At 40.0% G+C, this 20,283-nt stretch overlaps 1 protein-coding gene across 1 annotated transcript in view; it reads right to left on the bottom strand.

Moving 5' to 3' along the window:
• The window catches only part of LOC148128342 (vomeronasal type-2 receptor 26-like), a 32,944-nt gene extending 22,399 nt beyond the window's left edge, over positions 1-10,545 (bottom strand). Inside the window, exons 1-4 of the mRNA XM_087922557.1 lie at positions 10,497-10,545; positions 9,546-10,390; positions 3,748-3,966; positions 2,973-3,102 (exon numbers count right to left, since the gene is read on the bottom strand). Coding sequence (XP_087778683.1) covers positions 2,973-3,102; positions 3,748-3,966; positions 9,546-10,390; positions 10,497-10,533 — 1,231 coding nt within the window. The 5' untranslated portion in view covers positions 10,534-10,545. The remainder of the gene's footprint in view (positions 1-2,972; positions 3,103-3,747; positions 3,967-9,545; positions 10,391-10,496) is intronic.
• Between the last annotated feature and the right edge of the window lie 9,738 nt (positions 10,546-20,283).

Raw genomic sequence — 20,283 nt, 5'->3', positions numbered from 1 at the left:
TGGAAGTGTGGTGGTGGCATCTTGTGTGGCTCTCATGGGTGTGGGTCTGGTGTCATTCTTCATGTTAGGAACTCGTCTGTTCATGAGGGCAGGTTTCCAAATGGCTGAAAGGCGGGATGTGTGTGTGTGTGTGTGTGTGTGTGTGTGTGTGTGTGTGTGGTATTTAGGTTTCTTTGGGTATTTTCCGTTGTCTTAATATTTGTCCTTTATTATAGTGACGTTTCAGCAGAATGTCACCTGCCATCCTCAGGCTTGTGTATTGTGTTTTTTTAATCTTGTTTGTCAGGCTTGGCAGCTGTTTTTGGTCTGTTTGTGCCCAGGTGTTTGCTTGGCTTCTGGTGTGGAGATTTTTTTGTTTGTGAGTGTAGGTTTCCAGATAACTGACAGTCTGGTGGAGTCATCTCTTCTATCCATGCTTTCAGGTCTTTTTTCAATCTCTATGGCTTCTCTGATAATTCTGTGGCTGGGGTTTTCTATAGTGGCTCGGGTTTTGGTGCCATTGAAGTCGATGCTGTGACCTGTGGCTTTTTTTTCTGATTTAAACCGTTCCTTCAGTTGTTGATATTTAAAGTAAAAGTAAACCTAACCTTCTAATTCAAGTTCTTCCCTCAACTTTAATGTAGGTTCACCAGAGTTGAGGATAATATTTTACCAAATGTCCACCACTCTGGCTTTGCCACAATTTCTTTTCTTAGAAAAGCTTCTTAGGGAGACATCATAGAGATGTTTTATATTTATTCCAATGTATGCCACGTCTAGCAAAGTGATTATTAAAATCAACATTAACTTTATCATACCATAAATAACTGTGCCAACCTTAATTCATGGCCCTCTAATTCAAATAGCCTCTTATTCTGGAAATTCACCCACTCTTTTAACCAGACTAGACAACCCACCTCAAAATACAATTTCAGGCCTGGCAAACCCAACCCCCTTTTTTCTTAGCATCTTGCAATAGTTTGTATGTAATTCTGGGTTTTTTTCCTTTGCCATATAAACTTAGGAATATCTGAAATAATAAACACATCTTTAAAAACCAGTTTTCCTTCCATGCAGGGCACTGGACCTCACTAAGGAGACTTGGAAAACATGAAAACAAAAGACTGATCACAGGATTATCATAAGCATTTGCAGAACTTGATAAGGAATTGTTTTATGGATAAATTCCTCCTTCACATCATCATTTATTAGAATTTTTTTCACATTCTAAACATACCATAAAGCTAAATATAACTGAGGCCAATCCCAGCATTAATTAGAAATTCTTTTTTCTTACTATATTTTCTCTACAATTCAGATCAGGCCTCAGTAGGATAATGTAGCATTTGGGGAAAAAAATACAAGCCAAGAGAGCAGCTCCAGAGGCCAAAATGGAGAAGATCTCCACTGCCACCATGGACTTCCCTTTGGCGCTCAGGTAGGTGGGGAGGAAGGAGATCCAAACACTGCAAAAGACCAGCATGCTAAAAGTAATGAACTTGGCTTCATTAAAACTATCGGGCAATTTTCTTGCTAGAAATGCCACTGTGAAACTGACAAGGGCCAAAAGTCCTAGGTAAGAGAGGACACCGTAAAACATTACAGCTGAGCCTTGCTTACATTCCAAGATGGTCTCTCCAAACAAGGAGTGGAAGTCCAAATTAAGAAACGGGGAGAGGTTCCCAGCCAAGTGGCACAAAGGACTGCTTGGATCAGGGGACAGGCTATGACAATGGAGTTGGTCAGTGGTTTTCCTAAGAGTTTCCTTGTCTTGTTCCCTGGCTTGGTGGCCATGAAGGCAAGAACCACCATGATGGTCTTTGCCAACACAGAGGAAACCACAAGGGCAAAGAGAATGGCAAAAGCAGATTGTTGGAAGAGACAAGTGATGTTCCGTGGTTGACCAATGAAGAGGAAGGAGCAGAGGAAGCAGAGCAGAAGGGAGACCAGGAGGATGTAGGTGAGATCTCGGTTGTTGGCCTTGACAATCGGTGTGTCATGATGTTTACAGAAAATTACCAGGACTGCAGAAGTGATCACTGAGAGAAAAAGAACAAGAAAAACTAAAATATATCCCAGGGTTTCTTCATATGCAAGAAAGTGGCGTTTCTTGGCGATGCATTGGTCTTTGTCCTTGTTGGGAAATTGGTCTTCTGAGCAGGGTTCACAGTGAGCTGCATCTGAAATCAAAAGTTTTTGTCTAAGGATTTCTTGAGCAACTGCCATGCATATTATCCCTCCCACAAAGGTGATATGCATGTTGCCTTTCTGCTGGTGACCTACCCACAAAGGGTAACAACCCACTGTGCTATTGATGGGGCATCAAAAGGAGCAAATAATTCTTCCTTTAAGATGATCCTGATTAGCCGATGATGAGGATTTGTTCAGTTCCAGCTAGCCATTCACTGGGCCAATTCCATGGGTAATATGGCTTTCAGTTTGAGATTACTGCCTATTTTCTCCCTCACTTTCTAACGGAACCCATAGAGGACCAACAGATCTGTTATCCAGAAATGCTGCTATTCTGTTTGTGTATATATCATACCTGCCTTAACCTTTCTGCTTTGTACTTCAGATCTGTCCATTCAGACTTTTTTGATTCCTCCTCCTCTATTGAAGAGAGATAGATGGATCTTCTCTCTCCCTGGCAGGTCTATTTTTTCAGAGGTTGATAGAGCTGATGGAAGAAGCATGCACTAAATGAAAAAAATTAAAGCTTTGGACCACATACCCCACTTCCTCCGAAAAGATTGCTTGTTGGTTTTCCCAATTGGATGTTAGAGTAGGAGTGGAAATGCATATTGGGGATTCACAAATTCTGTCCTAAATATATACTGCAAGCAATTGCTGAGCACTAGGAAAAGTATCCTCTATGGTGGGGCAGTATGAGTGGATGTCAATCTCATCAGAAATGACAACAATAACAAAAATAGATTGATTAAATAAATGTCTTCCTTTAATTCTGGAGGTTTAAGGTTTAAAGTCTGGTCTACCTGTCTGATTAGAAATGGTCCCTTCTGGACATGCATCACACTGGTAGCAGCAAACTTGCTTGCCCTCAGAAACTCTTCTCCTTTCTCCTGCCTGGCACCTCTTCCTGCCACACCTGGCAAACGGGATGGTCTGAAAGAGAAATACCAATGAATTGTTTAATTGGTTCCCACATTCCTATTTCTATTCCACCTCCCCATTTATATGCCCAGAATCACTTCTAATCACATTGTTCACCATTGTCTATTAAAAACAGGAACAGCTGCTGGGGGATTCAGCTCAATGGCACTCTCAAGCTCTCAACCGAGATTGGAAGTGGGGTTTCATCCTGCAAAGGAAGGCTTTGTTGGTGTGGCAGGGGAAGGATACTGTATAATCTCCAGTCAGAGATGGTATTTGCTGATTCTCTGAACTTCTCAAAATTTCCACTACTGGTTCTCCAGAACTGGTCAGAACCTGCTGAATACCACTTCTGCTTGTGGACTGAACCACAGCATTTCTAAAAGAAAGTACACTGAGGATACAACTGAGCAGAAATAGTCTATGGAAATCACTGTTTCTTGATGTAACTGCATCCTGCATTTCAAGCAGACACTGTTCCCTTTGAGGAATGACGAAAATTAGGCCTCAATTGTGTTACATGAAAAGCAGATTCTTCACCAAATGACTGTCATGACTTCTGACTCAACTGATTATTTTTCAAGTTAGAAAAATGTTCTGCATTTCAAGAAGATAATGAATCTCTCCCTGGACTTACAATATTTCCTTGCAGCTCACCTTTGTGGCCCAGATGATTCCATCAGAGTTAATGGTAAAATCCTGGCCTGGGAGAGCCTCAGGATTCACTTGCCCAACCTTCATGGGGACAAAAGTTTGATTGGGCAGGAAAAGCCAATTGAGAAGGTCAAAACGAGCAGATCCCAGTCCATCGTCTGAGAAGGAGATTTCCTCTCCAGCACAGTTGTTGAACTGCACATTCCTCAAAGAGGGCAGAATCTGAAATAAAACAGATCTTTAAAATAGGAGTATTTGGTTAGAGCTACGGTTATGGATTCTTTCAGAACATGGTGATTATCTTGAGAAGTGGAATTTATGTCTGCAAAGCTAGATGATTCCCTTGGTGGAGAACTGAGGAATCTGCAATAATGCCAAATATTTACTCTGAAACTACAAAAGAAATCTTTATTGTTGATCTTTTGTATCATGGTTTCTTCAAATTAAGCATTACCAGAATAATGACATTGAATGATTTCAGTGCCTCATCCCAAAATTAATCATGTGCTTTTCCATCGGTGATATTTGATTACAGTTTTAAGTATTTACTTATTTCTTGTAACTGATAAATTCACTTTAGCAACAATTCCTCTGACTTTCTCTAGCTGAGAATTGAACAGAGCACATGCCAGAGCCATGTTTGATGAAATATAGTCAAGGAAAAGAAAGTGCTTGCCTTGGTTTGTCTCTTCACAATTCAGAGAAGTTCAATGTCTGTCCAATAATGCAGAAAAGTCTGATTTTTTTTTGTTTGCCAACTTCAAAAGCTGATACAAAAACTTATGCCACCAGATAAAGACTGAATGCACCAATTATCACATTAAACAAGAGGAAAACCTTCTACGCACCAATTCCACCTGCGCTTTCTACAATTTTGTAAACAACAAACTAAAAGACTCAAGGTCCATCCCATCCCTGAAAGGACCTAATGGTAAAGACTGCAACGATGACACCATTAAAGCCAACATCTTTAACACATTCTTCAGCTCATTTTTTGTAAACAGCAGTGGATCATGCTCAATATTTCCTAGTTGAACCACAGACAACTACAATGATCTGATACATATCGATTTTACAGAAGACAATGTTGAAAAAGCACTACACAATCTAAAACCATCTCTATCTATTGGACCGGACAGAACATGTTTCTACTTCTTAAAAAAGCTATTCACTGCCATAGCCGAACCTCTAAGCATAATCTTTGAAAAATCTTTCAGGACCAGCTCCTTGCCAAAACTATGATCATAAGCCATGGTCATCCCCGTCTTCAAAAAGGAAGACCCCAGCCCAGTTCAAAATTACAGACCAATCTCTTTATGCTGTGTCACCTGTAAAGTCATGGAAACAATTATTAACCAATCCATCATCCTCCACTTAGAAACAACCTACTCTCTAATAAACAATTTGGTTTCAGAAAAAAACTATCCTGTAACCTGCAACTCTTACACTGCAAGAACACATGGACTATACAACTCAATCAGGGCAAAGCAATAGACGCAATCTACATAGACTTCTGTAAAGCCTTTGATTCAAACTACTCCTAAAACTAAAATCTTATGGTATCTCTGGACACCTGCATAATTGGATAGAAGCATTCCTGTCAAACAGACAATTAATGGTCAAAATTGAGAGTGTCCTATCAAATTCTGTACCTGTCAACAGCGGTGCCCCCCAAGGCACTGTTCTAGGACCAACTCTCTTCATACTCTACATAAATGACCTCTGTGATCATACTAAGAGCAACTGAGTTCTCTTTGCTGATGATGTAAAGCTATTGAACACCACAGACAATGCTGCTACCCTTCAAAAAGACCTTGACTATGTATCAGAATGCTCAAACAAATGGCAACTTCAGATCTCAACAAATAAATGCTCTGTCTTACATATTGGCAAAATTTTTGCAGAAAATAAAATACAGGCTGAATAGTCAAGACCTTGTTGATGATCCAAACTCTGTCAAGGATCTTGGAGTACTCATCTCTAATGATCTAAGTGCTAGAGCCCACTGTAACTACATAGCCAAAAAGGCATTGAGAGTTGTTAACCTAATCTTACGTAGCTTTTTCTCTGGTAATATTACACTAATAACTAGAGCATACAAAACATTTGCTAGACCAATACTCGAATATAGCTCATCAGTCTGGAACCCACATTATGTATCTGATATTAACACAGTTGAGAAAGTCCAGAACTATTTCACAAGAAGAGTTCTCCACTCTACTCATTGCAGAATACCTTACGCCACCAGACTTGAAATTCTAGACCTAGAAAAATTAGAACTACACCACCTTCAGTCCGATCTAAGTATAGTATATAAAATCATACATTGCAATGTCCTACCTGTCAATGAATACTTCAGCTTCAACCATAACAATACAAGAGCACACAATAGATACAAACTCAAGGTTAATCACACCAAGTTGATTGCAGGAAAAACGACTTCAGCAACAGAGTGGTCAATGTCTGGAATACTCTACCTGACTCTGGTTTCTTTCTCAAACCCCAAAAACTGTAACCTTAGACTTTCTACTATTGACCTCACCCCTTTCCTAAGAGGTCTGTATGGGGCATGCATAAGTGTACCAATGTGCCTACTGTCCCTGTCCTATTGTTTCTTTTATTTTTCTTATATGTATCCATGTATTCATAACTATGTTTTTACTTATACCTATTATAAACAATTGACAAACCAAATAAAATAAAATAAAAATGATGGTTTTGAGACAAACAACCCATTAAGACTATTTTGAATCTTGCTTTATGTGTTCAGATGGACGAAGACTGGCTGCATTCACACAACAAGCTGAGCAGTGCAATAAATGTAAAACTGAACAAATTGTTTGTGTGTGTGTGTGTGTGTGTCACATAGGTTCTTAAACTATAAAAACATGAACCAAGGTTAAAATGAATTGTCTTTGTACAAGTTGGATTTGGGTTACATACTGAGGGAGATGCAGGTTGTTCTGCAATTATCATCTGCACTTCTATAATTGTCTGGTTTGGTTCTGCAATTCAACAAGACAAACACAGATTTCAAAGAGTAATTAGGACTGCAGAAAAAACAACCACTACCAACCTGCCTTCAATTGAGGATGTGTATATCAAGTGAAAAAGAAGGCCTTGAAAATATCTACAGACCCTTCAGACATAAACTCTTTTAACTTCTACCCTCAAAATGATGCCATATAGCACTGCACTCCAGAACAACTAGACGCAAGGACAGTTTTTCCCTGAATGCCATCACTCTGCTAAACAAATAATTCCCTCAACACTATCTAACTATTTTCTAAGTCTGCATTATTATTACTATTAATCTTCTCCTTCTCCTCCCCCTTCAACCATTCTTGCCTCTGTCCTCTCTGTTGCTCTCATGGGCATTCAGACTCTCCACAGCTCAATTTTATTCTGTTTAACAAACTGAAGCTGTAAGGAGGAGTGACAGACATGGAGCATGGATTCAAAAGAGGAATCAAGAGGAAACTCTATGTAGCCACAAATGGACTAAGTCCAGTCCCTTTTGAGTTCCATTGATCCTTATCTAACAACAAGATAGTACTAACAGTTCATCTATTAGCTTCCAATGAATAGGCATGAATAGTAAAAAAATCAGTCTAATTGGAACTTCACATGTGGTCTCAATGTTTTACACCTGAGACAACATTTAGAAAGTCTTTTCTTGTGGTAGCCACCATGTTACTGCTTGAGCAGAAACTAATAATCCACAAAATTGGTAGGTTGCAAAGGAGTCTTAAGAGAGACAGCAAACTATCCTGCAGAATCAAAGATGAAAAGTTCTACTTCTGGGATGAACAATTACTCACAACTGCTTGGTTTAACACAATCTTGCAATTCTGAAAATGCTTTCTTGTTCTTCATGTTATAACAGAATAACAGAGTTGGAAGGGACCTTGGAGATCTTCTAGTCCAACCCCTGGCTGAAGCTGGAGACCCCATACCATGTTGTCCAGTTCCTTCTTAAAAGCCTCCAGTGTTGGAGCACACAGAATAACTGGACACAAGCCGTTCTACTGAGAAAAATCAATTGCTACGAACCGGCCTTCCATCAGGGACCTGTATACTGCACGAGTGAAAAAGAGGGCTGTGGAAATGTTTAGAGACCCCTCACATTCTGGACATAAGCTGTTTCAACTCCTACCATCAAAACAATGCTATAGAGCACTGCACACCAGAATAATTAGACACAAGGACAGTTTTTAGCAAGGAGCCTGCGTGTGATTCAGGGATGGGGCCAGGCTATCGGAGAGTGGGGTGCTGCCTACAGAGCTTGTGGAGTCTGGCAGCATTGACAGAGAGGACCCCGGAGAGTCTGTGCTCGGTGCACGTGTGTGGAGGGCTACTAGAAAGGAGAGAGTAGTTGAAACACCATGGGCAACTCGGAAGTAAGGCTTGAAGATGATGGCCCCTCCCATAAGGGATAAAAGCCAGCCCTCAGTGGTTGGTTCTTTGCAGGAAGCAAAGAAGTTTTTTATACTCAGAGTTCTCGTTGAATCCCTGCTTACTCCAATTTGTTTTTGAAACTTATGGCTTTGGATATTTATCTGCAATTAGTCTTTTGTTCTTGGCAGCCTTTTGCAACTTTGAAAGGGCTTGCTCTTATCTTGGACAATTAGTTTTAAATGACTCTTGGCTGTGAATCCACAGAATTCACAGCACCACATTAAAAAGGTTTCTTTTTCTACACGGTTTGTGTTTGTTTAATTTGAACAAGGCTTGGGTCAGAACAAACACTTGGACAAAGTTGTTTACAAAGTCTGCACTACTATTAGTATTAATCTTGTCATCACTCCTTATCACCCATCCCCTACCACATGTGACTGTATGATTGCAATTTAGTCACTTTTATCCTTACAATTTTTATTGACTAGAAGGATTTCATTGCTTATTGTAACCTATGACTATTATTAAGTGTTGTACCTTATGATTCTTGACTCTTGACGGATGTATCTTTTGTTTTATGTACACTGAAAGTATTTGTACCAAGCCAAATTCCTTGCGTGTCCAATCACACTTGACCAATAAAGAATTCTATTCTATTCTATTCTATTCTATTCTATTCTATTCTATTCTATTCTATTCTATTCTATTCTATTCTATTCTATTCCATTCTATTCCATTCCATTCCATATGCCAACTAGGACTTCTATTGACTTGTTGAAGCTTTTTTTATCAAACACAGCCAGATTGTTGTTGTGGTACCAGCTGACATCTACTCCCTGTCATGGTTACCTCCTGAAACCCAGGCAAACACTAAAGCCTTTCAGGACTTTACAAAGGTCTTTCTTCTTCTTTTTGTAAGAAGATGTATTAATTTTCTATTAATTACATTTCTTAGTGCTCAATAAACATCGTGTTGCCTGGGTATTTAATTTGCTTAACAATACATATTCCATTTTTACTCTCCAACCACTGGTAAAATAAGTTCCATGTTTGATCATATTCTGTGTCTTCTTTCCATTTAATGTTCAGTCTATCCGTTTCTGCACATTCTAGTATCTTCTTAACTTTTTCTTCTGCTTGCGGTCCTTCTTCCTTTCTCCAATGTTGTACAAATAGAAACCTTGCTGTTGTTAAGACATACATACTTTTCTGATCATTTTTTTCTGGTATCATCCCTAATAATTGGTTGAAATAAATACTCTTCCAACAAAATATTATTCTTAATTCATATATTTCTAATAATTGCTTTTAATATGCATTGATATGATAACATGTGGATATTGAAACAGTAATTGAAGAAATGCATATGGGAAGCTTCCTCTCTAAGAAGCCATAGAAATTACCTGCCATGACTGGATATTTGAGATCCTCTTTCCAAACCTCATCACAGTTGGTCGGGCTCTGGATGCAAACATTGCATGTAATGCATGTGTCACAGCATAAACGGCATTGTAGATATTGTAACTTTCACCTGTCATTCTTGTTTCAAAAGTGAAATTGGGCAGATTCTGCACATTCTCCTTTCCTGTACATGGTTTCCCCCGCTTTGGTGGGATCTCTCCTAATTTATGGATCTTGCAGTCAAAGACTATTTCCCACCATCGAGGGAGAAAGACATCTCCTTGGGGGTTCAAGGGGTCTAAAGAAAGAACAAACTGATTGAATTCTGAGACATCCCCGGTGTGGTCTTTGAAATGCAAGACTCCGTGGAAAGCCTTTAACAATAGCAATGCGTTTTCAAATTCCTCCACACTAAGTTTCCAATGGGAGGTTAAGATCCAAACATTCTGAAATGTTATGTTTCTCCTATTTTCATAGAGAAAAATAATTGTCTGTACACTTGAAGTACAATGATAATCTCCAAACAGAAGAATCACTTTAGTTTTTGACCAAGTGTGGAAATTGAGAAGTATTTTTTTCACTATAATCTCAAGATCGTGTGATTTCAGCCTTTCAGAGAAGGCCAGGCAGATCTCCTTCTCCTGGAGTATTGGCTTCAGAGTTGAGACAAAACCATCTCCCCATTCATCTTCAGGGGCCAGAAGCCCAACCCAGTTCCACTGGAAATACAGGAGCAGCTGGACTAAACCCACATACTGAGGAGATTCCTTGGGATTAATCCGGAAGAAGGAAGGATGAACTCTTTTCTCTCCCTGAAATCCAACACCGAGCTGGAGAAAAAGAGATTGTTTTTTCAAAGACAAAGTAAAAGTTGATGTTGACTTTAGGGGTCAGCATTGTGAGGTCGATGGCCCCAACAGTCAGTTTGACTCATGTAGAGTAGCAAGGTTAATCTCCTTCCCGTTTTAGAAAAAGCCACCAGTTACACATTTTTATAGGTTGAGGTACATCGGAAGAAAAGAGAAAAAAACAATCTGATAGAGAGAATAAATGGCAATAAAAAGATGGCCACCATTTAATTAACTAAGAGTCATTTGGTCATGATGTGCCCCCATCTTAGGAAGAGCTATCAGTTACACCAGTTACACCAGTTAAACATTTTTATTGATTGAGGTTCATTAGAATACAAGAGAAAAACTAACAATCTGATGCAGAGAATGAATGGCAATAAAACGATGGCCACCCTTTCATAAAGAATTAACTAAGAGTCACATGCTCATGATGAGCCCCCGCAACCCCTACCTCTTTGCTTTTGAGTAACCTTCTGATCTCTGTCTATTCCATATTGTATCCAAGAGAGCTCTCTTACCTGTGGGACCTTAAAGATGCTGAAGATGGAGTCCATCTGCCTTGAGGATTTGGGATTGAGGCCACCAATGATGGAGAACAGAGTGCCCTTCCAGCCACATTTGTAACCTGGAACCACTTGGCCTTGTGAGGAGAGCATGGAGAGGCTGTTTAAGGCAATAAATATCTCACTCTGGAAATGGCCATAGATGTGGAAGCCAAGGGTGATGTTGGGGAGCAGAAAAAAATCCTTATTGACCTGGGAGACAGCAAACATCAATGCAAGGATCTGCTGGTAGTTACTGGAGATGGGTCTATAGTACGAAAAACACAGGGAATATTACAGTTAAGGTTGTGTGCTTGTAGAGTTTGCTTCAGTGTTTGGGTTGGTGCAGCAACAACCACATTTTATTGGGTTTGGGTTTTTTTTAAGGATCTTTCTCAGCTAAACCTGAATGGCTTTGTCAGAAAACAGACTACAGTTTCCCTCCATATAATGGGCTCTTTTATACCCCTCTATTATTCCTCCCACCTTCATTTTTCTCCAATGGTTGTAATACTTCCCAACTACTCCTCTATCACACTAATAATTTAGAATCTCTCTTAGAGCAACTTCTTCAGGGGTGGTAAACATTGCTGCACACAGGTCTAAAGTGGGAGTCACCTCATAAATGTACTGAAGGCCATAATTCATGAGCAATGCTGATTCCAAAGCTGTCCAGATTAATACTGAAATTCAAATTCTTCACTATGCCAGCACAGCTTCTAATGTACTAACCTACTTCTTAGGAAGCTAGAAAAAAGTGGAATAGATAGCAGCAGCAGCACTAGATGGACTCGCAACTGGCTGGCACACCGTACTCAACCAGTAGTCCTTAATGGGTCTACGTCTACATGGAGGGAAGTAAGCAGTGGGGGGCCACAAGGTTCCATCTTAGGCCCAGAACTCTTCAATATTTTCATTAACGACTTAGATGAGGGAATAGAAGGGAAACTTACCAAATTTGCCGATGATACTAAGCTGGCAGGAATAGCTAACAGATGGATCTTGACAGACTAGAACACTGGGCTGTATCTAACAAAATGAAATTCAATGTAGAGAAAAGTAAAGTCCTACACTTAGGCAAGAAAAACCCAAATGACACATATAGACTGGTTGAAACCAGGCTCAATAGCAGAAACTGTGAGAGAGATCTTGGAGTCTTAGTGGACAACCAGTTAAATATGAGCCAGCAGTGTGCAGCAGCAGCCAAAAAAAGCTAATGCAATCCTAAATTGTATTAACAGAGGGATACAATCAAGATCAAGGGAAGTACTAATACCACTCTATAAAGCCTTAGTAAGACCACACCTAGAGTACTGCATCTAGTTTTGTTCACCACATTATAAAAAAGACGTTGAGACTCTAGAAATATTACAAAGAAGAGCTACCAGGAAGATTAGGGGATTGGAGACAAAAACTATGAAGAATGGTTACAGGAACTGGGCTTGGCTAGTCTAGTGAAGAGAAGGACCAGGGGAGACATGACAGCAGTGTTCTAATATTTGGGGGGTGTCACAGAGACATGGGGATCAAGCTATTTTTTAAAGTGCCTGTAGGCCAGACAAGGAGTAATGGATGGAAACTGAACAAGGAGAGATTTAACCTGGAAATAAGGAGAAACTTTTTGACACTGAGAACAATCAATCAATGGAACAGAAGTTGGCCTTGGACGTTGTGGGAGCACCATCTGTTGAGACTTTCAAGAAGAGATTGGACTGCCATTTGTCAGAAATGGTGTAGGGTCTCCTGCTTGGGTGCAGGGTAAGACTAGATGAAGGTCCCTTCCAACTCTGATGATCTGTTATCTGTTACTCTTCATGTTTGTTGTTTATCATCTCCACGAGGAAGAGATTGAGAATTCCAGCCTATTTTAGGAGCTTGCTACTTTATTGAGAGAAGCAGAAGATGTCTACTACACTAGGACAGTGCAGAATACTAGAAGGAGTATTTCTGAAAGAAACCCTAGAATTTAAAGGAAGTAGACCATTTATCTGTATGTTTGTCCTCCAGCTGAAACTTACCCATTATCTAAAGGAAGGTTTGATGTATTAAAGTGAGGGGAAGTAGAATCAAGATTGACTCCTATGGGCAAATTCCCACCAATAATGAGATCACCAGACCTATAGTAGTTTTTATCTAATGGGATATAATCCCTGAACACACACATGGTTTGCAGCCTCTTCGCTGTAGTTGGAGCCAGGAGCCAGAAGTGCAGCAACATCAACCATAGCATGACTCCTGCCTGGTCATTCTTATCACCTTCCCTCCTAGGACAGAAATAAAAGTTTATGTAGAAACTGATCTGAAGGTTTAACTTGAAATTTCACTGGACCTTTAGCAGATCAAACACCACCTGTGCCACCTGGATGGCCACAGAACAAATTTATAGCAAAGATGCTTCTTCTTACCTGTGTTTGGGCTGTGATTACAAAGGAAACAAAGACAAGGGAATCTCTTCAAACCGAGGAGTGAGCTCTGTGCAAGACAGGCTAAGGTCTCATCTTCTGCCCCCATCTGGAGAACTCAAACATGTTTTTATAGCTTGGAAGTTTTTGTATCTAGAAATCCACAGGGGATACACTAAGAATTACTGTACTTCTGATGATTGCAAGGAAAACGAATTTTCTATCCCTGTAGCAATAGCTTCTCATACACCCAAATGGAAAAAAAAAACACGTTTGTGTTTCTTGTAATGCCCAGAGCAGATGGAGTCATGTTGAATTTGTGAATTTGTGACTTCTGTGAAAGAGACCCCCTTCAAACAAGTTGGAGTTTGACCAGGGCCATAGTTGGTCAGCTACTCAGAGTGCTAATGGGGTTTTGTGGCACATGAGAATCAGTTGTACCTTTCTAACTGTGATTGATCATGCCAATGCTTGGAAGGAAGTTTTCTTTTTATAACCACATGGTAGTGGATGAAATTAGAACCTGAAGTAACAGTTTCTAATCTTGTGATTTCTCCTTCATCTGATGGTTCCATTCAATGTTGGTTGTTGGGAAGATATTGGGCTCAATCCAATGTCTTTCAGGGTGCATCAATAAGGCCTTCTCAGTCAAGGTCGACTAACATTCGTATGCTGATGATATTCAGTTGTTTAATCACCGACTGACCAAGCAATACCACCAAGGTTTTTCCTTAGTGCATGAAGGATGTTCGATGGGGAGGGACAGTCATGGTTTAAATCAACAGAGGGATAAAATCAAGATCACATGAAATGTCAATACCGCCTTATAGTACATTGGGAAGACCACACTTGGAATACCGCATCGAGATTTGGTCACTGTGACATAAAAAAAGATGTTGAGATTCTAGAAAGCGTGAAGAGAAGAGCAGCAAAGATGATGAGGGGACTGGATGCTAAAATATAAGAAGAACAGTGCCAGGAACTGGGTATGTCTAGTCTAAGAGTGAAGGACTAGAGGTGACATGATAGCAGCCTTCCAATATTTGAGGGACTGTCACAGAGAAAAGTCGGTTAACTGCTTCTCCAAAGCACCTGAAGGCAGGAGAAAAAATAATGGATGGAACCTTATCAAGGAATGATCCAACTAAAACTAAGGAGAAATTTCCTAACAGGACAATTAATGGAAGAGAAGAGAAGAGAAGAGAAGAGAAGAGAAGAGAAGAGAGGAGTGGAGAGAGGAGAGGAGAGAAGAGAGAGAAGAATTTTTATTGGTCAAGTGTAATTGGATACACAAGGAATTTTTCTTGGTGCATATGCTCTCAGTGTACATAAAAGAAAAGATACATTCATCACGAATCATAGCTACCACACTTAAAAATAGTCATTGGGTACAATAAGCAATCAAATCATATTAGGAAACAGTCACAAAAAATCATAAGGATACAGGCAGCAAGGTTACAGTCACTGAGTCATAAGTGGAAGGAGATGGTTGAATGGAAGAATGTGAAGATTAATAGTAATGGTAATAATAGTGCATACTTAGTAAGTAGTTGGACAGTATTGAGGGAATTATTTATTTAGCAGAGTGTTGGCATTTAGGAAAGAAAATGTCCTTGTGTGTAGTTGTTCAGGTGCTTAGTTCTCTATTGCGTCGTTTTGAGGGTAGAAGTTGAAACAGTTTATATCCAGGATGTGAGGGGTCTGTTAATGTTTCCACAGCCCTCTTTTTGACTAGTGCAGTATACAGGTCCTCAATTAAGGCAGGTTGGTAGTAATTGTTGTATCTCAGTAGAAGGGCTTGTCTTCAGAAGTGTAAATCCTAGGCTGTATTAACAGATGAACAGAATAAAGATCACGTGAAGTGTTAGTACCACTTTATAGTACCTTGGAATGCTAAATACTAAATTCAGCTTGGTTGCTATGATATAAAAAAGGATGTTGAGACTATAGAAAGATTGCCGAGAAGAGCAAGAAAGATGATTAGGTGGATGGCGGCTGAACCTACAATGAACAATTGCAGGAACTGGGTATGTTTTCCAGTCTAGAAGGACTAGGGGTGACATGATCGCAGTCTTCCAATATTTGAGGGACTGTCATAGAGAAAAGTCTGTCAACCTCTTCTCCAAAAGACCTAAAGGCAGGACAAGAAGTAATGGATGGAACCTCTCCAAGGAGTGACCCAACTAGAACTAAGGAGAAATTTCCTGACAGGAGAATTAATCAGTTTAAGGGCTTGTCTCCAGAAGTTCTAGGTGCTCCAACACTGGAGCCTTCTAAGAAGGAACTGGGCAACATGGTATGGGTTCTCCAGCTTCAGCAAGGGCTTGGACTCGAAGATCTCCAAGGCCCCTTCCAACTCTGTTATTCTGTTATAACATGAAGAACAAGAAAGCATTTTCAGAATTGCAAGATTTTGTTAAAACCAAGCCATTGTGAATAATTGTTCCTCCCAGAAGTGGAACTTTTGATCTCTGATTCTGCAGGATAGTTTGCTGTCCCTCTTAGGACTCTTTTGCAACCTAGGAATTTTGTGGGTTTGTAAGTTTCTGCTCAAGCAGCAACATGGTGGCTACCTCCAAAAAAGACTTTCCAAATGTTGTGCCAGGTGCAAAACATTGAGACCACATGTGAAGTTCCAGTGAGACTGATTAATTACTAGTCATGCCTATCCATAAGTAGCTAATAAATGAATGGTTTGTACTATCTTGTTAGATAAGGGTCAATGGAATTCAAGAGGGACTGGACTTAGCCCATTTGTGGCTACTTAGAGTGTTTAGTCTGATTCCTCTTTTGTCTCCATGCTCCTTTTCTGTCATTCCTCCTTACAGCTTCAGTTCTTTAAACAGAGTAAAAATGAGCTGTGGAGAGTCTGAATGTCCATGAGAGCAACAGAGAGGACAGAGGCAAGAGTGGTGGGAGGGTGGAGGCAGAAAATCTTCTGTTATTGGGAACAAACCCACAGTTGAGGTGAAGCCAGCATGAATCATCCCTGAGAGATGGGAATTGTTCCCCTGCCTCTGAAAGAGGACTCACTTTGACACAGTTTGACTCGAGGAACAATGGCTGGACCACATCATACTTGGATAATTTTGGTGGACCCTGGATGAATCCTCATTTCAGTGAGCTTTCTGGATTGGGTGTGGGATGGAAATGGCATTGGTTGCATGTTTATATGAACTTAGGAAAGAGCAAGATGAGGGCAGTGCATCCATCCTGGCTCAATGTGACCTCTGTTTTTAAAAGTTTTTTTTTATTTTTATAACAAAACAACAAATAAAACCATCCTTCAATTTTACAGTGTGTCAGTTGGGTACATATAACTTGTGTGCATAGTAGTATTATTATACATTTCTTATTTGATTATATTCATAGACCATTTTAGTCAACAATCTGTATCATATTATTCCATTATTATATTATCATTAACCACATAATTTCAATTCTATATAACCTTTCAAAAACAAATCTCATCATTACTAAATGATATTCATATTCTTATTCAATGATAATCAGTTATAGTATATTATTACAGTTAACCGATATTTCAGTTTTTTACTCTTCTATCTAACCATCCATAAGATAAATCCCAAATCTTATAATACTCTTTTTCTTCCTGTTCTCTAATTACCATTGTTAATCTACTCATTTCTGCACATTCAATTATTTTCTTAATCGTTTTGTCCTCTGTTGGGATTGTTTCATTTTTCCAGTTTTGTGCAAATACAATTCTAGCTGCTGTTAGTACATTAATAATCAAGTATGTTATCTCTTTATTATAACCTTCAGGCTAAAATCCCCAATAAAAATAGCTCTGGTTTTAGATCTATATGTTGTTTTATCATTTTTAACAATTACGTGTGTATTTCAGTCCAGTATCTTTTAGCTTCTATGCTTGTCCACCACATATGGTAATATGATCCAGGTATTTGATGACATTTCCAACATTTTGCCAATTTATTTTCAAACATCTTTTCTATTCTTGCTGGGGGTAGATGCCACCTGTAAAACATTTCATACAAAATCTCTTTATAGCCACTGACATTGTTAGTTTATAATTTCTCGTCCATAGTTTTTGCCAATTATCCAAATCTATCCCATATGAAAAATTTCCCCCCCATGCAATCATTGTTTCTTTAACTCGCTCTTCTTCTACTTTCACTCCTAATGGATAACCATATAATTTTTTAATCATCCTCTCTTCAGTACCTATTAAGATTTTATCTAACTCAGTCAATTCTTTATAAAACCCATCCATCTTACTATTTTTGATCATATCTTGAATGTATTTGCAAATACAAATACCAATTCATATTCATCCCTTGTTCATCTAATTCTTGTTTTGTTTTGAGTTCACCCTTTTCATTTAGAATGTCATTATATCTAATAATGTGTTCCATTTAAAAAACATTTCTGCAGGGCAGGGGCTGACGTCACAGTGGAATGGCAGCAATTATGGAGCTCCGGGAAAAGCCACCGAAACGCCCACAGTTGGATGGTCCAATTGGATCCAAACTGCCCTGGAGAGACGGTAAGTGAAGGGAGCACATCCTGTTGAATCCCAGGGGAATCGCAAAGTCTCCGGTTGATCCAGGAAAGGTCCTGAAGCCCAGCAGCAGAGGGAAGCAGCCATTAAAGCCTCTAGAAAGCCGTGACAGCCCCAGAAAGAAAGAAGTCCAGAAGGAAAAGTGTGTCAGTTTGGGGTGAGAACTTTATTTTTTTCTAAATAAAATAGAAGAGTATCCTAAGGGGAAAGATTGTTTAGAAGGCAGAAGACAGAAAAGAGGAGAAGAGCAGTGAAATAAAACACATTGCTAGCTGTCAAACTTTACTTGGATTATTTTATTTTATTTTTTTGAGAATTTTTTTCTGGTTAACTGGACTGGACTTTGAAATAATAATTGGCAGAAGATTAACCTTAACTTTTGTTGCTCAACTTGAAAAATTGGACTATTTTTCCCTTTTATTCTCACTTTTTAAGAGATTCTGCAGAAACATCTCTTCAACTTTAAAAGCACAACTATTATCTGAACAAAGCTGAATACCACACATACACACACACACACGTGTGTGTGTGTGTGTGTATGTATATATTTGTATGTGGATCTTTGGTTATTCGGGTTTTCTCCCGTGTAAGATTGGCAGTATCTAGGCAACGTTTCTATTCATCATCTTCAGGCTTCTTTCTTCAGCTCTGTGCTTCTCAGAGTGATATGAGATTGCAGCTGCTTCTTCCTTTTAACTGCTAGTGGGGGTGTGACTTGATTGGGTGGGGGCTTGGCTGTGTTCTGATTGGGTGGGGGTGTATTCTCATTGGTAGCGGGTTTGTCTGTGTTCTGATTGGGTGGGGGGTTGGCCGTGTTCTGATTGGCTGGAGGCATGTTCTGTTCAGGTGGGGGCTTGGTTGTGCTCAGGTTAGTCTTAGTTGCTGGGGGATTTAGTTGGTGAGCTGTGATCTTGCTGTTTGGCTTCGAGTTCGTGGTCGTGCTGCATCTTCATAGTGGGTGTCGGTTTGCTTCATGTATGGCTCAGAGGGGTTTGAAGTGGGTAGTGATGCAGCTGCAGTGCAGCTTCTGGTCCGTGGTCGTGTCTCATCTTCTGAGTGGGTGTGAGTCTGTTTTCTACATGGAAGTGTGGTGGTGGCATCTTGTGTGGCTCTCATGGGTGTGGGTCTGGTGTCATTCTTCATGTTAGGAACTCGTCTGTTCATGAGGGTGAAGAAGGACCAGAAAAGGGATACATTTTATATAAGTTAGCTAGCTCCTGAGCATACTATAAGTATCTAATATATAAGTCATAAGGACAGAAAGCAACTCTGTCTGTATTACGCTGAATAATTAGGAAATCTGTTTAGAGGAAGTTAACAATGTATCTAAAGTTGAGAACAAGGAAGCTGCAATCAAGGGAAGGTCATGGAAGCATTTTTGTAAGTGTAAGATAATGGTAAAAAATAGCATATACTTACAGACATCCTGTCTTCTCTACCACATCCTCTTTCTTATGTTTTGTTCGCAGGACAAAATATGTTTTTAGGTATTTTGTAAGCATAAAATCCATATTTGGTAAATAGGTCATAGATGAATGCCCAGGCTTGGGCTGAAATCATCATAAGGTATAAAAGAACTAACCCCAGCATGTAAAGGGGGTTCAGAATTTGTCATGTTAATGCTCTGAATGCTTTGCGCAAATAAACCTGAATTCTTCCACCTCTCGTGGTCTCTTGTTCTGTGTTGAAAACGAGATTGCTGCAACATTTTCTGGCGAGACTCCGCCAGGACTAGAGGGGCCCTGAGGCCCTCTGGGTGGTCCATCCCGACAGTCAGTGGATCGGTGAGTTGGAGGGAATATCCCAGGCGCCATCGGACCCTTTGAATCCGAGGGACTTCCCCAGACGGCTGACTGCTGCTGTCGGCAATTGACGAACCCACGAACCACTGGTGAGAGGTGAGAAGAACAGGACTGGGGCTGGCCAGCAGTGAAAGAGGAATAAAAAAGGAGAAGACGCCTTCAGGCAAGTATTGGATGGGAAATATAATCCCTCCCTGTAAGCAGGGACGGAGGAGAGGACTGATCACCCTCTCTTAACAGATAAAGTGGGTGGACTTGTCAAGTCTGATTGGAAAAGAGAGAGAGCCTACTGCAGTTCCCATTGGTGACTGTGAGTTTCCAGCACCGTGGGTCAGTAGAAAGTGAGTGGCGTCCGCAGTTCCCATCGGAGACCGTGAATATCCGGCTCCCTGGGTCGGGCGTGTGTGAGTGGGTGTCTATGTGAAAAATCCCCTGCTGTGTTTGAAGAAAGTGGGACCCCTTACCCTCTTCTTCAATTTCCTCTCCTCTCTCTCTCTTGTCTGTTTATGTGGGAGGATTATGGGTGGTAGACAAACTAAAGAGGTAACCCCTCTGGAGGTTATGATGAAACATTTTAAGGAGGCTTACCAATCTCAGGAT

Source organism: Pseudonaja textilis, chromosome 1 (assembly GCF_049901715.1).
Source record: "Pseudonaja textilis isolate UNSWEBS1 chromosome 1, rPseTex1.2, whole genome shotgun sequence".
Classification (NCBI taxonomy): Eukaryota; Metazoa; Chordata; class Lepidosauria; order Squamata; family Elapidae; genus Pseudonaja; species Pseudonaja textilis.
The sequence above is the reverse complement of the archived record's forward strand: the minus strand, read 5'-3'. Positions and strand labels throughout refer to the sequence as shown.